We start from the raw sequence: 19,256 nt of genomic DNA, 5'->3' as shown, positions 1-19,256 counted from the left end.
CCTGCTCCTCTAGCGGCGGATATTACTGTCTATCTCTGGAGGGGTGCCGGTGTGGTGGCACCCTCCTGATGAGCGGCACCCGGGGTGGACTGCCCCCCCCCTTAGGTACGCTACTGCCTCATTTATTCCCACAATCACACATACTCATTCATACACCCTCCCCCACTCCCTGAACTGCAGATCTCGGTCCCGCTATATTCTTCCACAGGGGCCGCTACTTGCCTCAACGTAGCTCGCACTCTGTGCAACAATTTCTCTTGTACTGCCCGGCAAAGCAAGAATGGAGCGGAGTCATGTGACTTGACGTAAAGTCACATGACTGCGCTGGGTTCCTGCTTGTCCTGGGCGGAGCAAAAGACGTTGCTCGCACAGCCTGTACAAACAACGCATAGGTAAGCAGCGGGGCCCCTGCGGAAGTGATTGTGGGGGTTGTGACCCATGCGATCACGGTTAAAAGACATTAATGATGGATTAAAGACGGCCCTGAAGGTCATTTTACTTAGATTTAGGGCAGCCTGGGGTCAATTGCCCCCCAGCCCAGCCCACCCCTGCCTGTATCTCACATTTAAATTAATATATCTCTGTGTATATCTATTTTAATACTATGTTGTACTATTGAGGCATGAATCTGTCTACAGAAACGCTATGGTGTGCCCACTACTACAGGGGCAGCACCTTAGGTGGACATCTTTAAAGGAATCCAGTTAGCAGCAGTGGCAGTTGTGGTGTCGCTTGAAATGAAATGCCGTTAGCCAGTAACTCCTGGAGGAGCAGGGCCAGTTGGGGAGATCATAGATGATGTGATATCCCGGTACTCAGCACTGAAGCTAGACGCATCTTCTGTGTGTGCAATGTGGGTGCTGGGGCAAGTCCATATGTACACATACAGAAAGACTTGGTTGCATATTTCACAGTGGTGGTTGTTAACTTATAAATGTTTCCCAAATATTTGTATGTGTGTGTGTATACGTTTGCCCCTATCCCATGTGCCCCCCTAAATATGATTGTAGATGCCACTGATCAGCAGTGAATCATAAAGGAATCGTACATATTAAGAAGGGTTTTTCCTACTCCATAAGCTTGTGTTGCCCTTTCTCTCCAATGTCTGCAATGAAATGCATGAAGGAGTGGGGGCTGGCGACATAGATTGCTGGTGGTGCTAGAAACCACAGGGCCACAGCAGGACCTTAACTAGACAATAGCACAAGGGAATTGTGTTTCCTTACTTTGTGACAGGTGTAAGGGACATTTGCTGAGCAAGAGATGGAGGTTATGGGTATTTTAGATAGATTTGTGGCAGCTGAGTAGTAAACTGTTGAGAAACATTGACCTACTTTATATTGTTTAAGATATAACAGTTTCCCTAAAAATGAAGTTAATTACTATTAAATTGCATACAGCTAAATAATTTGGGTTTTACATTACACAGCAATCTCCTGGTTATCATTCTGTGTTTTAACATAAAAGCAGCATGGACGTGAATCATATAGTTTAACCAGCTTGCCTGTTGCTGAATATGGGTAATTGAGTGTACCATGCGCAAGTTAAACAGACATATTTTAAAAGACCACTTGTTTATCATACACAACAATATCAGTCAATTTTAATTTTTGTTTCATCAAGAAACTTTCTCACGCTCCCGTGTGTTTTAATTCTCATGGAGCATCCTTTATGCTCGCACACTAATGTATTACTGATTTGTGCGTTTACAACAATATGTAAACCTCCCATCAGTTAGAAAACCAAAGAAAAGATTCCGATGACAACACTCTCATTCTTATCTCCTAGTATATGTGCATGTGCCTAGTATCTGTGCCAGCCGCTTTGTGAATAACAATGGAATTCTTGTTCTTCAGAAAGAAAGTTCCAGTGGCAGCTCCAGCAACAGAAGTAGAAGGATATTTTAAGACCAGTTAACATAATAGGGAAGCAAAATGATATCTTCACACTGTTCCACAGAAAAGAATGCTTCTCTGATATCATCAGCATCTGTGTTTCTAGGCGGTCTGGTCATCATATTGTTGTTGAGAGCCATACGTTTATGCTTTCAGAGATGTTCCAAAACCTCAAATAAGGTGAACACTGCACAATGTTAACTTTTATATAAAGATGCCTTTTCGATTCTTCTATTTTACGTTGGCTCCTAATGGAAATGTTGATCTCAATACAGAATATATAGAAGTGTATTCTAGTGAGTGCATCATGGCAGACACCATAGGATAACAATGGCTTTCTTTTAGATGAGGGAGAAAAAAAAGAAATCAATTAGTATTCAAGTCCGGGTGGTACACTTTGTGGAAATGACGTTGTCAGCTCAGACCATTATAGGAAAGATTTTGGTGAGTAACATGGTAAATTGTCAACTTATACTGTTCTACAGACCAAGTATAGATGTCATTAATTATTCAGCAATGTCTTTTCTTCCTATGATTTTAGTTTGTATGCGCCTTTAAAGTGCCACTTAAAACAGTCCTGAAAATCCAGAAACTAATCCTAGTCTTGGATCATTGAACCTACTCTGCAACAAGCAGGTTCAACCTGCTGCGTAAAGAAAGACCTAACGTGTTCGTAAGGACCAAACCACTTAAGTAGAGGAGGGATGAGATCCGCCACAGCTCTGGCTTACACTCAATGCTCAACCTTTGACGTTAGATAGACGTTGTCAGATGTTATGGTATTGCTTTACTTGTTTAAATGTTGGATTAGGTTAATTGAAGGTTAGAATGTTGCTGGTGTTGCGCAAAATGATGCTTCTATTTAACTTTGCAACATTATAATAAGTTAAGTAATAAAAATGCTCCAATGCTGACATAGTTAAACAAAATGTGTCGAATACCATCATTTTGATACCGGTATCTATTTTGTTTCATCTATCAATTAAAGGGTTAAAGTGTTAAGGTGTGTTTAGGTTCATCTGTGCATGTGCTGACTGTTAGTTTAACCTATTAACAGTGCATTAATAGAAATGCAGTTAATAAGACCTGTCTTCAGATTTCTTTTTGTGGTTTTTAAATTGCCTAGGAAATATGACTAAAATGTGTAAATTTAACAAAGCTTATTTTCTATGGATTGCAGTGAATTACTTGTGACCTTCAAAGCCCTTAACAAATCTGCACCCCCATATCTACTGTATGTTCTTTTCTCCAAATAGTCTCCTAACCAACCTCTGTGTTCTTCACACTACTAGTGTCTCTCTTCTATGGTTCCCACTTGTGTATATCCAGGATTCTACTTGTTCTGTACCTATTTTCTGAAATTCCCTAACTTTAAACAAGTATTAAAAACCCATCTATTAAGCATACAACCTATCCCCCTTATACCATTAACCTGCATCCTAAAGAAACGTCATAACCATCTGCCAGATCTCAACGCCACTGATTTCTCCATATTTCCCTTCCTACAATTCATATTCCTAAAAAGTCATATTTACCCAAGTAGTCCTCTCCTACTGTTTAACCAATAGGTTGTAACCTTGTAAGAATAAGACCCTCTGCTCTTCCCACACCCTTAATGCGTATTAAACATAAATTTGTTTAATAACTATTCTAACTTTCAATGCTTGCTGACTTGCATCTGTTCAGAGAAGCATGCAGTCTATCCCCTTAATATGTACGACTTAAGGTCCAAAAGAAATCACTGTTTCCCCAACCTGTGAGATCTTCAGGCCACTGGTTTCTCTCTACAATTAAACCATCCTTACACAAGAGGTCCCTCATTTTTAACCTACTAATAGATTGCAAGGTTGCAAAAGCAGGGTATGTTAACATGTTTTCATATTACCTGTATTGTTCATTTTGTTTAGTGCCAGTTATGCTCCCATATTTAACTAATGCTACAGGCTCTGCTAGCAGAACAGAAGAAACACATTAATTTAAAAACCTTTAATGTTAACAGATCATTGGACTTCCTCTTAACTTCATATAATAGAGAGCTCTGGTCTATTCCATCCCCCATTCCACAAACACACTTGCCAAAAATAATGATTTTATGTGCATTGAATGTGAGTTCAATTTCAGCACGTGTGCAAACGTTTTGACAAATAAAATTCACTTTAGTCATATGTATCTACAGAAACTCAATTCCATTGAATTAGTGATATATATATATATATATATATATATATATATATATATATATATATATATATATATATATATATATATCGAGTCAGAGTATTTGTTTTGTTAGTCATAACATTTTTATTTTTAAGAATACAGTTAATGTAAATATCTAAGAATATCTTGTAATGCTTTCTCCTCTAGGTCATTGGCGTGTTTGCGCTCACCATTATCACAGTGATAATTTACTTTATTATGTCTACGTAGTAAGTACTACAGCCTTTTCTGCTTCTTTCTTAATACCAAGCCAAAGTTTTCTATATCAGATTCATCTTGGGCTTTTATTAAAAATTGAATGGAATAAACTCATGTTGGAGAAGAAAAAATGTGGTGGGCTTTGCTGGACGCAATAAGAAGTGCTTCTGAGCAGCTTCTCTCACTAACCAAACCAAATATTCCACTAATGTTTAGCCATGTCACATGCATCCCGTTGTACAGGGCTATGAAATATAATAGTTCAATAAAACTCAAGGGAAAAGAAAAAAAATGCTCATCAACGTTTCAGCCCACAGCTGGGCTGTGTCAACAAAATATGGTCATGGTCATTTTGCTCCTTCTGCCACTGTCAGAAATAAAGAGATAATTTGGTTTGATAACCATAATGATGAAGTATATTGGGCTTTGCCATACCTCCCTGTCTCTCTTTAGCCCTTTAGAATCGTGTGACTACCCTGGAAAAATAATAGCTGCAGCAGAAGTGTTGGCTAATGGGTTCTTTGCATTTTGCTTTGTATTACGGGTAAGTGTTTAACCCAACATACTATACTCTGGAATCCTGTATATAGAATTAGGCATTGGATTTGTGCATTGGGATTTGTACAAATGTCTGGGCCTCCGATGAAACAAAAGAGCTCCTATTTTTTTGCTTGCATTTTGTCGTGTTTTTTTTCCACTCTCAATCACTCACACTCCCTCTCACCCTCTGTCACACCTCTCTCACTCTCTCTCAATGTCTCCCTACCTCCTCCAACAACCGCTTCCATTTTCCTGCCTTCTTTTCTGCAGCACTGCTTCTTTTCTTGTGCCTTCTGTATTGATTCTTCTGTTTTCTTTGCTTTGTTCAGTGAATTTAATTTCTGAATGGAAATCAAAAAGAACAGGAAATTAAATTAATTGTCTGAAAAAAAAAATGGAAAAGTTGTCTTAATCTTTTGGGTCCATTTGTGTAAGTTTATTAGGCATTGCTTATGCAGTCATATTTGTAATATATGCTTTCCCAGATAGTTACACACAGCTAGACATGCAGGATAGAAAAGCGTCTTTGGGATTGTTGAGTTACAAGGGGGTAAAAACCTTTTGCCTTCACCACTCACATAACCTTCACAGTGGCGTGCAGCCCCCAAAGGCAGAGCTGTGATCAGCAATCATGGTAGTGGCTGATAAGTTTACAGCAAAACAAAAATCGAGTTATGAATTAAAAGACATGTATATTTCTTTAATGTTCTTTACTGCAATATAAAAATAAATTGAAGACTATAATAAGGCATTTCCTATGCCCTATGCATTCTGAAAATTGATTAGACTTCCTAAAATTTATTTTGTATTGATTGCGCTCTTGCGAAATGTTTTATCATTAAATATACACAATCAATATGAACCTTAATTGCAAAAAAAAATGCCATTTCTATTCTTCATGGATAACTTATGTGCTGTGTTATATGTAAAATTACTTACTTTGTCTTGCAGTTCATTGCTGCCAGTGACAAGCTGAAATTCTGGCTAGAGCTGAACTCTATAGTGGATTTTTTGACTATTCCGCCAGTTTGTGTTTTGGTTTATTTAGGGAAAAACTGGCTTGGTATGTTTTCTAAACTACTCTTATTCCCATTTGTATACTTTGTTTTTTGAAATGTGGTTTCTATCTTTCACACATATAATTTTGGAGGTTCAACACAAGCACCTTTGCAGAGCGTCACACACCTTTGCCTCCTGGGAGGTTCCTCAGTACTAGTTCTATCATCTCTAGTACCTACCGGATAAAATAGAAAAGCAGCGCCTCTATGAAACAGAACTCTCTTATATATTCTTATAAACATTAGACACTATGACTATGGAAATAAAATGTCTTTAGCTTTTCCCAGTTATGTTTTGTGATTCTTTTCAAATACGAGTAGATGAGAGAATAGGAAGTACAGTATCCTCTCATACATGTTGAAATGATGTTCAGTATAAACTATTGCCTATTGATCATGGAGTTTGTCTCCTACTTAGGACTTCGCTTCATCCGGGCTCTTCGGTTGTTAGAACTACCCAAAATTTTACTGTTACTCAAAATAACTAAAACCAGGTAAGAATGAACCAAAATTCCAAAAAGTAAACAGAATCTAAAAAATAAATCACAGTTTGGTCAGGAGATATACTGCAGACTTGATATTGGCTGGTTTACATTGTTTTCCTACAAGAAATGTTATCAAACAAATGCAACATGCCACAAAGATTCAACATAGAATACAATACAATCATGCATTGACTTTTTTTTAAAACGTAACGAAATGTGTCATCCTATCTGTCTTGGAATGTGTAAATGAAGAAATTTTCTCAATTTTATTTATATACTTTGTAAATTTGTGTATTAAAAACTGCTAAGGTTTATTTACTTAACATACTAGATATTGCAGCAATGTTGTGTCTGAATAGAAAAGTACCTATTAAAGTCTTCCATAGCTTGTCTAAGTGTGTTTCCATAACACAAACTGCCTAAATCCTTCCCTATCATATTATCTTGCATGCTCATTCACATAGGCATGGTTGGGTGCAAGTTCATCTAGTAAGCAGAATTTCTCTTGAATTTCCATACCATTTTATTTTTTTAAGAGTTTTTCTTTAAAACAAGTCAGTGAGTATGGTTCTTCAAATGATTGGTCACTGATTAGTTAACCTATATAGCCTAAGATGGTGTGTTATGTTATACAGTTTCCTTTGACTTAGTACCTTAGCTGGGTCATCACCCGGATGATGGTTGAGAAAAGGTGAATTTTCCAATCACTCTATTTTGTGCTAACTCCACATGTCCGCAAGTTGGCTTTAAGAATAATTCTAAAAACAAAATATATTAGTATATTATTTGAATATAGAAGTATATTATTTGCAAGCATGAAGTGGCTACTTTAACTATAGTGAGGAATACCAACTGTTTTCTCCATTCCTGGCAGTGCTGCTATCAAGCTCTCAAACCTGCTAGCTGTTTTCCTTAGTAGCTGGCTGACAGCAGCTGGATTTCTGCACCTGGTAAATATTATATGTTCTACTATATATATATATAACATATATACTCAGGGGTGGACTAAGACCATCCAGGGCCCTGAGCAACAAAGAGTCATGGGTCCCCTGTGGTAATGCCCATACCTTAGTCACACTCTATAATGACCACTCTTCTTCTTGGTTAAGCTCCTCCCTTGTGGTTACACCCCCCTCATATCTATTTTTCAATATTCATAGTAATAAAAAAAGATAACTTTTAAACAGTGTAAACCAATTTTAATATAAAGATAATTAATAATAAATATCAGCATCAATAGAAAACTACAAATCATTCTAATCATAAATATATAAATACAGAAAATCAATCAGAAAAATATAAAAGTATATATATTATTTTCCATGACATAGCTGCCAACAACACATATGGAGCCAGACACTGAGGGTAGTACAGCATAGCTGCCATCACTTTAAAATGAGCCTGACACTGATGGTGGTACAGCATAACTGCCATCACTATATACTGTGCTAGGCATTGACGATGGTACAGCATAACTGCCATCACTATATCCTGTGCTAGGCATTGATAGTGGTACAGCATAACTGCCATCACTATATACTGTACTAGGCATTCACGGTGGTACAGCATAACTGCCATCACTATATATTGTACCAGACGTTAAAGGGGGTACAGCATACCTTCTATCTACTTTAACTAAGCCTGACATTGACGGTGGTACATCATAACTGCCATCACTTTCCACTGAGCCAGACATTGACTATGCTACAGGATAACTGCCATCAGCATATATTGAGCCAAACATTGACAGTGGTACTGCCCTCACTATATATACTGAGCCAGACATTGACGATCCTACAGCATTACTGCCATCACTATATACTGAGCCAGGCATTAACGGTGGTACAGCATAACCGACTAACCTTTTTTCTTCTGTCTTAGTCTGTTTTGCCCCCTCCGACATTCATGCTCACATGCACTTATACATAGACATTCACACTCATATAAATAGACGTTCATGATTATATACACATTAATGCTCATATGCATTCAAACATACATACCCTCTCCCTCCCTTCTGACATAAATTATATAAAAACCAAGAACAATGCTATAAAAATCATAATTGACTTTAGGAAGTGCATGCATCCCAATACCTGTCTGTATTGTGTTTTATTAGCTTGAAAATACAGGAGACCAATGGCTAGACTACGATAACTCTCAGCGCATGAATTACCTTGAATGCATATATATGCTTATGGTGACTATGTCAACTGTGGGTTATGGAGATATTACAGCCAAAACTACCCTAGGCCGAATCTTCATGATATTCTTCATCGTTGGAGGACTAGTAAGGAGTTTGATTCCATACATTTTAATGGAAAATGGGACCTCATTTTGAACATTTGTATTGCGTTTTCAAAGACACAAACAAAAACAAGGAAACCAGGGTACAACATACAGTAATAAGAAACAAATTGCATTGCAAAATGACACAGCCCCCCCCAAATGACCATCGAATGAGAAAAAAAAGAAAAGAACTCTGTAATACAGGGAGGCTAGCAAGTTATACAGATTATAAAAGGTGTTATATCAGCTACCCTGCCAAATTTAACACTTTTGTAACTAAATGCAGCATTATCAAAACATCATTATCAGTACTGCTGAATACACAAATCCATTTTTGGGGTCCATGTCATATATGATGTCGATAGGTACCACAACAATCACATGTAATATTGATTGTATGGCATTAACACAAAGGTGATATAAATACATACCGTATATTTAATGACACTGGGACAACTGCTGGGGATTATATAAAGGCCATGTACGATAAGAGGGAGAAAATGATAGGAGATTATTTCATGTATAAATGACTAACCTTTGTATAGTTGTACATTATGCTAGTAGTAGATAAGTGACATATTTAACCTGAGGGTTCAGTCTTTCCAAATACAGTTAAGCACTTATCACTTCTATCTTTTGCTCTGAACTGCTAATTAGGAGAGGTATATATTTGTAGGCTCTGTTTGCCAGCCATGCTCCAGAAATCGTGGATATTGTGGGAAGCACTAAAAAGTACAATGGGACATATGTTGTGATGGGACGAAGAAAGTAAGTTAAAATTATAAATAATATAATAAATATGGTACGGCCCAAGTGTATATTGGTGTATGAATGGAAGCCCATAGTTGATCAAGCCATTGGCCTTTCTTATAGACTAATGTCCTATTTTTCAGACATGTTGTAGTCTGTGGGTACATAACACTAGACAGTGTGAATTCATTTCTCAAGGACTTCATGGACAGAGATAAAGGGAGGACCAGCACAGAGGTCATCTTTATGGGAGAGTGAGTTTTCTATTATATACATCATACCTGCATTATATCCATTTTCAGATCATTCAGTCTAAGACATATAACAGTAGTGCTTGGCAATGTTCCATCTAATTTTTCTTAGTTAGCGTGCGCAGAAAATGTATCTTGTGCAAAAATTTTCAGAGAGCAAACATTTTGTGCGCACAATATCCGCGCCGCATAAAGTTCCAAAAAAATTATAATTTTTTTCTTTTTTGGGGAAAAACTGTTGTGCGCACAATTTTTGGACGTGTGCGCTCTCTAAAAAAGCGCACAGCTTAGAGGGAACACTGGCGCTTGGTTAATATATGGGTTTCTCTGTCCCAAGAATCATCCCAAATTTGGAGCTGGAGACTCTGTTAAAACGTTATCACGCGCAAACTACGTTTTTCTATGGATCTGTGCTAAATGTCGACGACCTGAAAAGAGTAAAGGTAAGATATGTTATGGCATTATAGCTTCCTTAATCCTTTGATAAATAGTGTTTAAAATTAAAATGCACACTACATATAAAGAAAAAAAGCCACCAAATGTGTATACCATGGGAGAAGCAATCTTAACTGATTGTTCTCAAGATCGACATAGTTATTTCTCCCCATAACATTTTCAGGGCAGGAAACGATTACCGTATATTTATCACAAATCAAGGTATTCTAAAACTGTGAAAGTGGCAGTTCCTTCTTAAAACCCAGTGTATGTTATGTTAAAGGGATTGTTCTAATTTGCTGTGTGGATATCAGCTCACAGTTAAGATAGTAAGCATCCTGAGAAAATGTAACGTCCTCAGAATCCCTATCAGAAAAAATTACGTGAATAGAAATCCACTACAGTTATCTCAATGTACGCCAAACGGTGCGGAAAGCCTACGCAAACTTATTTGGTAATTGGTTTCAGTGTGAAATACCAGACCCTCTGTATTTTTGTCTCGGTCACAGATGGATCGCGCAGATGCATGCTTGGTTTTAGCTGACAAACATAGCTCTGATCCGGAACATGAAGATGCTTGTAACATTATGAGGTCAGTGGTTATCGCCCGTGCTCTGGGTCAGTAAAGTCAAATAGCAATTTCAATTGTTCAACAGGTTGTCTAGGACTATATTATTGACAAAACACAACATAGAAAAAAGGCGTTTTATGAAGCGGTCCTATTGCAACATATAAAGAATATATGGTTAACGCCAAACAATTGTATAAACGATGTGGTTTTCATTTAAATATTGAAGTTCCCTAGACCCATAAGTATATTTAGTTTGTGTCACATTTAAATTGTCTGTAGCTGAATTACACTCAATTAACACAATGATAAGCTATGTACAAGGTTCAATATACATGGATTTTTTAGTAATAAATTAAATGTGGCTTCTTTTCCTAAACAGCTCTAAATGGTCTTTTTATGTAAACGTGTGTATTTTTGGTATATATACTGAGCTTAAGTTTCATTGTTTTATTTGCTTATGTGTTTTTCAGGGTCATATCGATCAAACACTATTACCCCCAAACTAGAGTGATTATACAGATTCTGCAAACGTACAGCAAAGTAAGTGTAAAGCAATAATCCATAATAGTTATAAAGCAATATATCAACATCCATTCATATGGCATTCCTTGTGTGTGGTGAAGGACTAAGCAATATATGACCATATAGTGTGATGGAATTACAATATTCATTACTGGAGTGTTATTTAATAGTATTTGCTGGGGATGACCTGTATCTCAGAAATATCATGATATAACCTATATTTCAAGCTCCATAAGTTAAAAAATCTTCTGATAATGTTACCCGTGTCTTGCAGAAGAAACAGAGAGCTCCATGGAAACATGCAACTGATATATGCCGGTGTCAACACCATAACTCTTTGTAGCCTTATGTTTGCATATAATTACTTATGCAGACTTGACTTCCACAATACAAATCTAAAGCAAGCGTTAATATGTCCACCAGCAGATTCTGTGTTTTGTTGCATGGTCAGCAGTTAACTCTGGGAATAAGGCCAATATACTCACTAATTAGTAAAATCAAAATACCTTCTGGGTACAAGCAACAGCGGGAAACATCACAGATACTGCAAAAAGCCTTAAAATGAAATTTTTTTTTTATGTTTGGTCATCAAAGGACATTGTAGTTGAGGTCTGGTGTGTAAAAGTCAGACCTCAATCGATTTTAAAAGCTGTGTGTGCTCATAGGATCAACTGATCTCCCCAGCAGAGCTTGGAGGGACAGTGCCCAAAACTCGGGAAATCTTGGGCAGTTGGAATCACTGTTTACTTGCGGTTGTGTAGTTGCCTACACTGCACAGCAGGATCGTAGTGCTCGTAGAGCTGGGTAAAATGGGGGCCCAGATTAGAGTGCATGGTGCTCCCCAGCTATAACAGGGGTATTTGCAGAGACATAAACAAGATCAATTCAGGACTATGATCAATTTTGACAGAGGGAGCTTCTCACGTCCTGTGACAGAAAACCATGAAACATCTCACAGCAGATAAAAACCATTTGGTGCGTCCTAGTGTGCCAGTTGTAAAGTCTTGTATCTGTCCTTGGTCTTGTCTTAGCTTCAGGTTAGCTTTATGCCTATTCCGTGCATGTTTCAATTCACTCAAAGCCAGGAAGAAGCTCCTTTTGTAGTTCACCTGTTACAGTCAGCAGGGCCGGCCCTACCATGGAGCACTTTTGCCGCCCTAAGCCCTTTTTTTTTTATTTTTAAGCGCAGGAGAGATAGGGGCGCCAAGTTTCGCTTACCCGCTCGGCGCTCCTCTCTCTCCTCTGCGAGCCCTCTAGCTCAGTCTCGGTGCCGTCTTATAATGCTTTGTGCCGGAAGATGACGCCATTTCCGGCGCTCAGCATTACAAGCCGGCACTGAGACCGAGCAGGGAGACTCGCCGCAGGACTGCTGCAAGGTAAGTACAAAGGGGGGGGGGATAGGGGTAGATAATAGGGAGGGAAAGGAAGGGTAGATAATAGGGAGGGAAGGAGAGGAAGGGTAGATAATGGGGGGGCAGCAGAGGAAGTGTAGATAATGGGGGGAGCGGCAGAGAAGGGTAGATAATGGGGGGGCGGCAGAGGAAGGGTAGATAATGGGGGGGGCGGCATTTTAAACTTCGCCCCAGGCGGCATTATGTCTTGGGCCAGCCCTGACAGTCAGTAAGAGTGGAAGCTGCATGGCTTTCTGTTTGTAAATAACAGAGTTACTGTGTCAGTATCCCTCAGCCAGCAGTCACATGTGCAGAGTCACTCTGTGCGGGTTGGAGTTTGGATCTATGCATATGGAAGGCGGTATATATGCATGTGTATGTATTTATGTAGGAATGTCGCAGAATGTGTGTGTGTGTGTATATATATATATATATATATATATATATATATATATATATATATATATATATACTGTATATATGCATTATGCCTTATGTATGTATATATATATATATATATATATATATATATATATATATATATATTTATATGTATATATATATGTATATATATTGTGAGACTGTGAACCCCAGGGAGTTGATTGGCATGGCATCTGGGTACAGCTGCTATGCAAATTATACATATGGGTCCCTGGGGTGGAGCAATTGGAGAGCAGGGTGGGCCAATGCCCCGTTCCCCTATTCTGTGGAAATTCCATGCCGGCTTTTCCAGGAGGCGAGAAGTCTGCAGGATCTGGTCAGGGATTCCTATGGGGCCGGCATCAGGCACAGGTGCTGGGCATTAAAAACCCCTGGAGCCTGATACTCAGAGAGACTGTTGGGGGAAGAGGAAGTTCCCTGCGCACCCAGGGCAAGGAGAGGCCCTGAAGAAGACAATCCCTGAGCCGAGTGAGGCAATACCTGCCTGGACCTTTTGTGTGCTGTCTGGGGGAGGTTTTTCAGAGCCTGGCTTAGCTGGGTCTGGCTGGGGGGTCAAGTTAGTGGGTGATTAGGCTGGTCAGTCTGGGCCAGTATAGTGTAGTTAGAGAGGCTCCAATTGGGAGCTAGGTTTTCTTTTTATGATTTGGTTTTTGGGGTTTGCGCTAAAAATAAAGCGCTGTTTTGTTGCAAGCTGCTGTTCCCGACTCTGATTGCCCTAGAGGACTGTGCTTAGGATTTATGGCTCCCATGCTACAGGGTTTGTCACAATATATATATATATATATATATATATATATATATACACTGTATATATATATATACAGTGTATATATATATATATATACACTGTATATATATATATGCATTATGCCTTATGTGTTACTGTATATCAGTTGTGCAGCACAAGGAAAGAAGCAATATGTATCTGGTATTTGTAAACGCAAAAGTTGTCTTATGTTAGGGTGACCACATATTATTTCTGCCATTCAGGGACACACACATAACCCGGGACATGTGGTCCCTCTACCGTATTTGGACAATCAAACGTTAGATGTTATAACTATCTCATGCAGTTTTGCCTGTGGTCCCTTTCCTGCCCACTAAAGCATAATTCCTAGGGTCTTTCCAATCCAAGTGGAATGGCAGTGCTGCGGGTCAGGCCTATGGGAACGCCCAGCCAAGATATGCCTCTGTAGACACTCATATAAGACAATAGAGACAATGGCAAGCAAATTCCCACTTGGGGAGGCAACTTAGAGGTTAAGGGGAAAACACTAATAGAAGTATAAAACAGGTTCCTCGTAAAGTTACACATCACTGTAATGTATTTTTTCTTTAAAAAGCATTTTTTTGTAAGTCATAAATGTGTTCTTTAGTTTATACACAATGCAGGGCCCTCCTCATCTGTTGTTTCTATAAGTCAAATGTTTGTGTTATACTACTTATGTCCTTTGTACTCATTGTACAGCGCTGCGGAATATGATGGTGCTATATCAAACAAGAAATAATAATAAAAAATAAAGGCCTAGAGCTTAACAATACAAACCTCACAGTAGATTTAGGTTCCAATTGTTTCGTTCCTGATTAATAATAATTAATAACTCAATGAAAAGAGGCAAAAAAGAACTCACAGTGGTGAGTTACTCTAATAAAAGGTATGTGGTGGTGGTTTCCTATTAAACCTGTCAAATCAACATGTTACTTATTACTTATAACCTTACCTTACCTCATATGTCTGACTGCCATTACAAATAAGTTATTTGACACATTTTTTTAAATAATCACACAAACAGACACTGTTTTCTGCTGCTTCGATGCATCTTATGCTTAGTGAATATGTAACATTGACGTGAACATCGATTTGCCACATAAATGACACTAGATGGCAGCAAATATTTACTATCCACTGCACCTTCTGTAACAAATGATTCGGATGACTTTCCACTTTTTGCTGTAGACTCACCTGCTCAATATCCCCGGCTGGAATTGGGAAATCGGCGACAGCATCATCTGCCTTTCAGAGCTTAGACTGGGGTTTATGGCCCAGAGCAGCCTAGTCCCCGGGCTCTCCACTGTGCTAATAAACCTGTGTTCAGTGACCGATAATATACAGGTAAGGCACATTAACAATATATGGACAAACCTCAGGAAAATACCAAGGAAGGGTCTACTAGCCACCCAAAATCATAGAACTGTTCTAAAGTTTCAAGATTCGATCTTGGCGGGGAAGTATGAGGGACATAGTGCACAGATTTTTAAGAATAGTTTAAAAGACAGTAGCGGCATTCACGTGCCCTTTTGCAAAGCATTGGAATCTTGGAAATTTTGGGGCATTTTGAACTAAGAGAGCTGGAATTTTTAACTAATAAGAGCTGGAATTCTCTGATCAATTATCAGCTGCAGCTTTACAAGCAAAACCAGACTGAGATCCTTTGATCGATTGAGATCTGTTTCCTCCAAAATAAGCAAATTTTTGCCACTTTAAGTGCCACATATGTTATCCCATGCTCTAAAATTTTCATAAGGGACTTATGGTCCAGACTTAAATTCCTTTTCTGACTGACGCACATACCGTATTTGCTCGATTATAAGACGACCCTGATTATAAGACGACCCCCTAAAATCTGAATATTAATTTAGGAAAAAAAGAAAAAGCCTGAATATAAGACGACCCTATAGGAAAAAAGTTTTACCAGTAAATGTTAATTCATGTAAACTATGTGAACAATTGTTTGTTAATAAAAGCTATGATTGAGAAAAATATTTTGTTTTTATTTCCTTCTGTACAACCTGCCCCCCCAGTTATTCACATCTGCCCCCAGGCTTGCCACTCTGCCCCAGCAATGCCTTATACCCCTTATATGCCACTGTGCCCCATGATATGCCTTTTAACCCTCTAAATGTCACTGTACCCCATGCTACGCCGTTGAACCCTCTATATGCCACTGTCCCCCATGATATGCCTTTTGACCCCATATGTGCCACTCGGCCTCCAGAATTGCCTTATACCCCTATATGCCACTCTGGCATTTAGGGAGTTAAAAGGCATATTATGGGGCAGAGTGGCATATAGGGAGGTATAAGGCATTTCAGGAGGCAGAGTGGCGTATAGAGGGTTAAAAGGCATTTCTGGAGGCAGAGTGGCATTGAGGAGGTTAAAAGGCATTTCTACATGCTGCCCGGACTAAGCACTGGTAAGTTGGGGGGGCATCACACAGGAGGATCCAGGTCCCCTGCATCGCTGCAGGGGATCTGGATCTTAGTCTCATAGTCAGACCTATTTGAGGTTTGATTATAAGACGACCTCGATTATAAGACGAGGGGTATTTTTCAGAGCATTTGCGCTGGAAAAAACCTAGTTTTATAATCCAGCAAATACGGCAATACCCATTCTGTGCCAAATATCAAATATAGTGTGTGAAGATTATTAGGGTGGTTACTTGAAATGGATTAGAATAGTGAATTTTATTGTAATTAAAACTGAAAAGACATTATTATCTGCAGTGAGATAAATTAAGATTATGTAGAATGGAGACAGAACATGGTATTAATGGGGAGAAGAATGGGGTGAATGGAAAAGTAAAAGCTGGAATATTTGTTTACATGAGCAGGGGCAAGTAGAGGGCAGCAGTAGGAATATATGATACTGGGAGAGGCAACCTCTATAGAAATGCAAATGTTCAAAAATATAGGATAATAATGTGAAATTGGGATGTTGGGATTATCTTTATATGTATTGGCGAGGATGCATTGTTGGAAAAAATTTCAAAAGGTGAATGAATGTGTTGATACCTGTGTCTTATTTCAGGTGGATGAAAATAGCTGGTGGTGGCATTATCTGGACAGCATCAACAACCGCTTGATGACAAGTGTGCTCTCCAATGCCTTTGTGGGAATGTCTTTTAACGAGGTGTGCAGGTACGACTTAAAGTCTCCATCCCAGAGGCCACCATAGGACATTGCATACCTATTGCATTTCTCTGGACTCGATTTGAGAAACCCGTGTCTATTCAGAAATTGTTAAACACCATACAACCATCACCCCCACTAACTTTCTCCTAGCAGGACATGATCGCTATATTCAAAGGGCATGTCTGTCCATCATACAGCTGCAGGTCATACACATACCTGGGAACTGTATGAATGAACTCAACCTGAGGCTCTTCAGATATTAATCATGTAATAGCCCATCACAAACATTCTGTTGTACCGACATACTAATGGTGGTAACTAAATCACGCTAATATAGATCCTTATGAAAACCCTCAATAGAGGTGAATACATTTTGGACCAAGTCACCTGTATTCAAGGAAGGATTTAAACATGGATAGACACGTAAGAAAAGCATTTATTGGGATACTCCGAGACACAGGGACAAACTATCTGTATTCTCAGGCACAATTAAACATTTTTTATCTTGTTAATACCAGTATCTCATTGTGCTGGACCATCTAAAAAGTAGCTAATTTTCCATGACCCATAATATTAAATATTAAATTTGTAAATCCTAAGTACCATGTTCATATCTTGCAGACTTCTCACTTTTCTAAACTCCTTTTTTTTTTTTCTAGAGTCTGCTTCATACAGATGAACATTGTGCTGGTGGCGATTGAATACAGGTCTAACTCAGGAGTCAGGTGAATGTCCTGTACATGTATTCTTTTAATAACCCCCTTAATAAGGTGAGAAGCAATTCTCAGCTATACAAACCTGTGAGATTTTCTTAAGCTGGAAGATGTATCCCTGGCTATGATAACTTAGCTGTTATGGGCCTCTACACAGTCAACCCTCAATGGCACCGTAATGCACATTTTTCATGATAGTCAAATAACCATTGTTTTATAATAGGTTGTTATGGGTGTAAAATGAGAAATGGTTCATTTGTTCCCAAATGGTGCTGTTTTCTATATGGAACCATAGAGACACCCTGTGTCACACCCAAAAACACTTACACAACCAAATACATTAACTGACATACACACAGATACTCACACCAACACAACTAGACTCTCAACATTAACACACATGAATACAGAATGCAGGGGTGGGGCTGGGATCTTCAACCCCATAAAACCCGTGCACCTACTGCAGTATATTAAGCTGCTAAGGTTTTGGTATTGCATGCACTCCTGGTTTTTGATCTCGGCTTGTCTACTGGATTCTCCTACTCTCTGCCTGACCCGACCTTCTGGATTGCCCTCGGCTATGCTTTTGCCTGAGCCCTTTTTGCTTAACCACCCTGCTATTGATTTCCAGTGCATCCCAGCCAAGACCCTACACACACTAACATAACCAAAACACACACTAACATAACCAAAACACACACTAACATACCCAGACGCATACACTTACATATCCAGACACACAAAACAGTCACCACACTAACATACCCAGACACACACACTAAAATACACAAACACACACACATAAGCAGACATACACACTAACTTACCCAACAAAATAAAGAGGTAAGTCTAGATTTACCTATTTATGCCTACAACTGGAGGATGCTGCCATCTTTCTGCCCATGCACTTGGATCCATTAGAAAAAGAAGGATAATCAGGGTTTCAAAGGTTTTTCAGATCCCTACTACTGTAGATATCTACAGCATCAGCAACACAGTGCAAAGGGTGGGGTGAACCTGAAAAGATACCAATGTGTAAGGCTTGGCCCTACCTTTACCTTAAGAAAAAGATGCCCTGGTTGCAAACTTTAGACAATGGTATTGTGTTTGAGACATGTATTTAAAGAATATATGTATATTTGTTAGTATTTTAGTGAATCCAAGAGCACAGGTAAAACTACAAGAAAACACTGTTGGATTCTTCATTGCAAGATCTTCGTGTGAAGTGCAGAGGTTAGTGTTTGCCTATAAGAATAACACATACGAAAGCTTTGATATTCAGTCAATAAGCTTCTAAAGAGAGAAACATTTCTTTGACACAAGAGAGGAATTGGTGCTTTCAAGTTCACTATTTTTTTCTGAGGAGCCATACAGGACAACGTACCTAAGAGGAAACACTAAAAACTGTATGTTCTTTGGTACATAGAATGTACCAGGTCTATACTTTGTAACATTCACATTGCAGTTGAATTGTTTTCAAGTTCAAATAAATAAATAAATCTTAAGTCTTGAGGCTGCCTTTTGAGTTAGACCTATGTACCTTTTAGTGAATTTACTGAAAGGATAAATACTATTAGGAAGGATC

At 38.6% G+C, this 19,256-nt stretch overlaps 1 protein-coding gene across 1 annotated transcript in view; it reads left to right on the top strand.

The window, feature by feature from the left end:
- The first annotated feature begins 2,300 nt into the window (after positions 1 to 2,300).
- Positions 2,301 to 19,256, top strand: part of KCNU1 (potassium calcium-activated channel subfamily U member 1) — a 38,874-nt gene continuing 21,918 nt past the window's right edge. Inside the window, exons 1-16 of the mRNA XM_053463786.1 lie at positions 2,301 to 2,339; positions 4,263 to 4,324; positions 4,767 to 4,857; positions 5,805 to 5,916; positions 6,330 to 6,405; positions 7,271 to 7,346; positions 8,516 to 8,686; positions 9,362 to 9,453; positions 9,579 to 9,689; positions 10,024 to 10,129; positions 10,631 to 10,713; positions 11,163 to 11,232; positions 15,004 to 15,159; positions 16,855 to 16,964; positions 17,618 to 17,683; positions 18,818 to 18,904. Coding sequence (XP_053319761.1) covers positions 2,301 to 2,339; positions 4,263 to 4,324; positions 4,767 to 4,857; positions 5,805 to 5,916; positions 6,330 to 6,405; positions 7,271 to 7,346; positions 8,516 to 8,686; positions 9,362 to 9,453; positions 9,579 to 9,689; positions 10,024 to 10,129; positions 10,631 to 10,713; positions 11,163 to 11,232; positions 15,004 to 15,159; positions 16,855 to 16,964; positions 17,618 to 17,683; positions 18,818 to 18,904 — 1,508 coding nt within the window. The remainder of the gene's footprint in view (positions 2,340 to 4,262; positions 4,325 to 4,766; positions 4,858 to 5,804; positions 5,917 to 6,329; positions 6,406 to 7,270; positions 7,347 to 8,515; positions 8,687 to 9,361; positions 9,454 to 9,578; positions 9,690 to 10,023; positions 10,130 to 10,630; positions 10,714 to 11,162; positions 11,233 to 15,003; positions 15,160 to 16,854; positions 16,965 to 17,617; positions 17,684 to 18,817; positions 18,905 to 19,256) is intronic.

This window comes from Spea bombifrons, chromosome 4 (assembly GCF_027358695.1).
Source record: "Spea bombifrons isolate aSpeBom1 chromosome 4, aSpeBom1.2.pri, whole genome shotgun sequence".
Taxonomy (NCBI): Eukaryota; Metazoa; Chordata; class Amphibia; order Anura; family Pelobatidae; genus Spea; species Spea bombifrons.
Note: the sequence above shows the minus strand (reverse complement) of the source record. Positions and strands in the feature narration are given on the sequence as shown.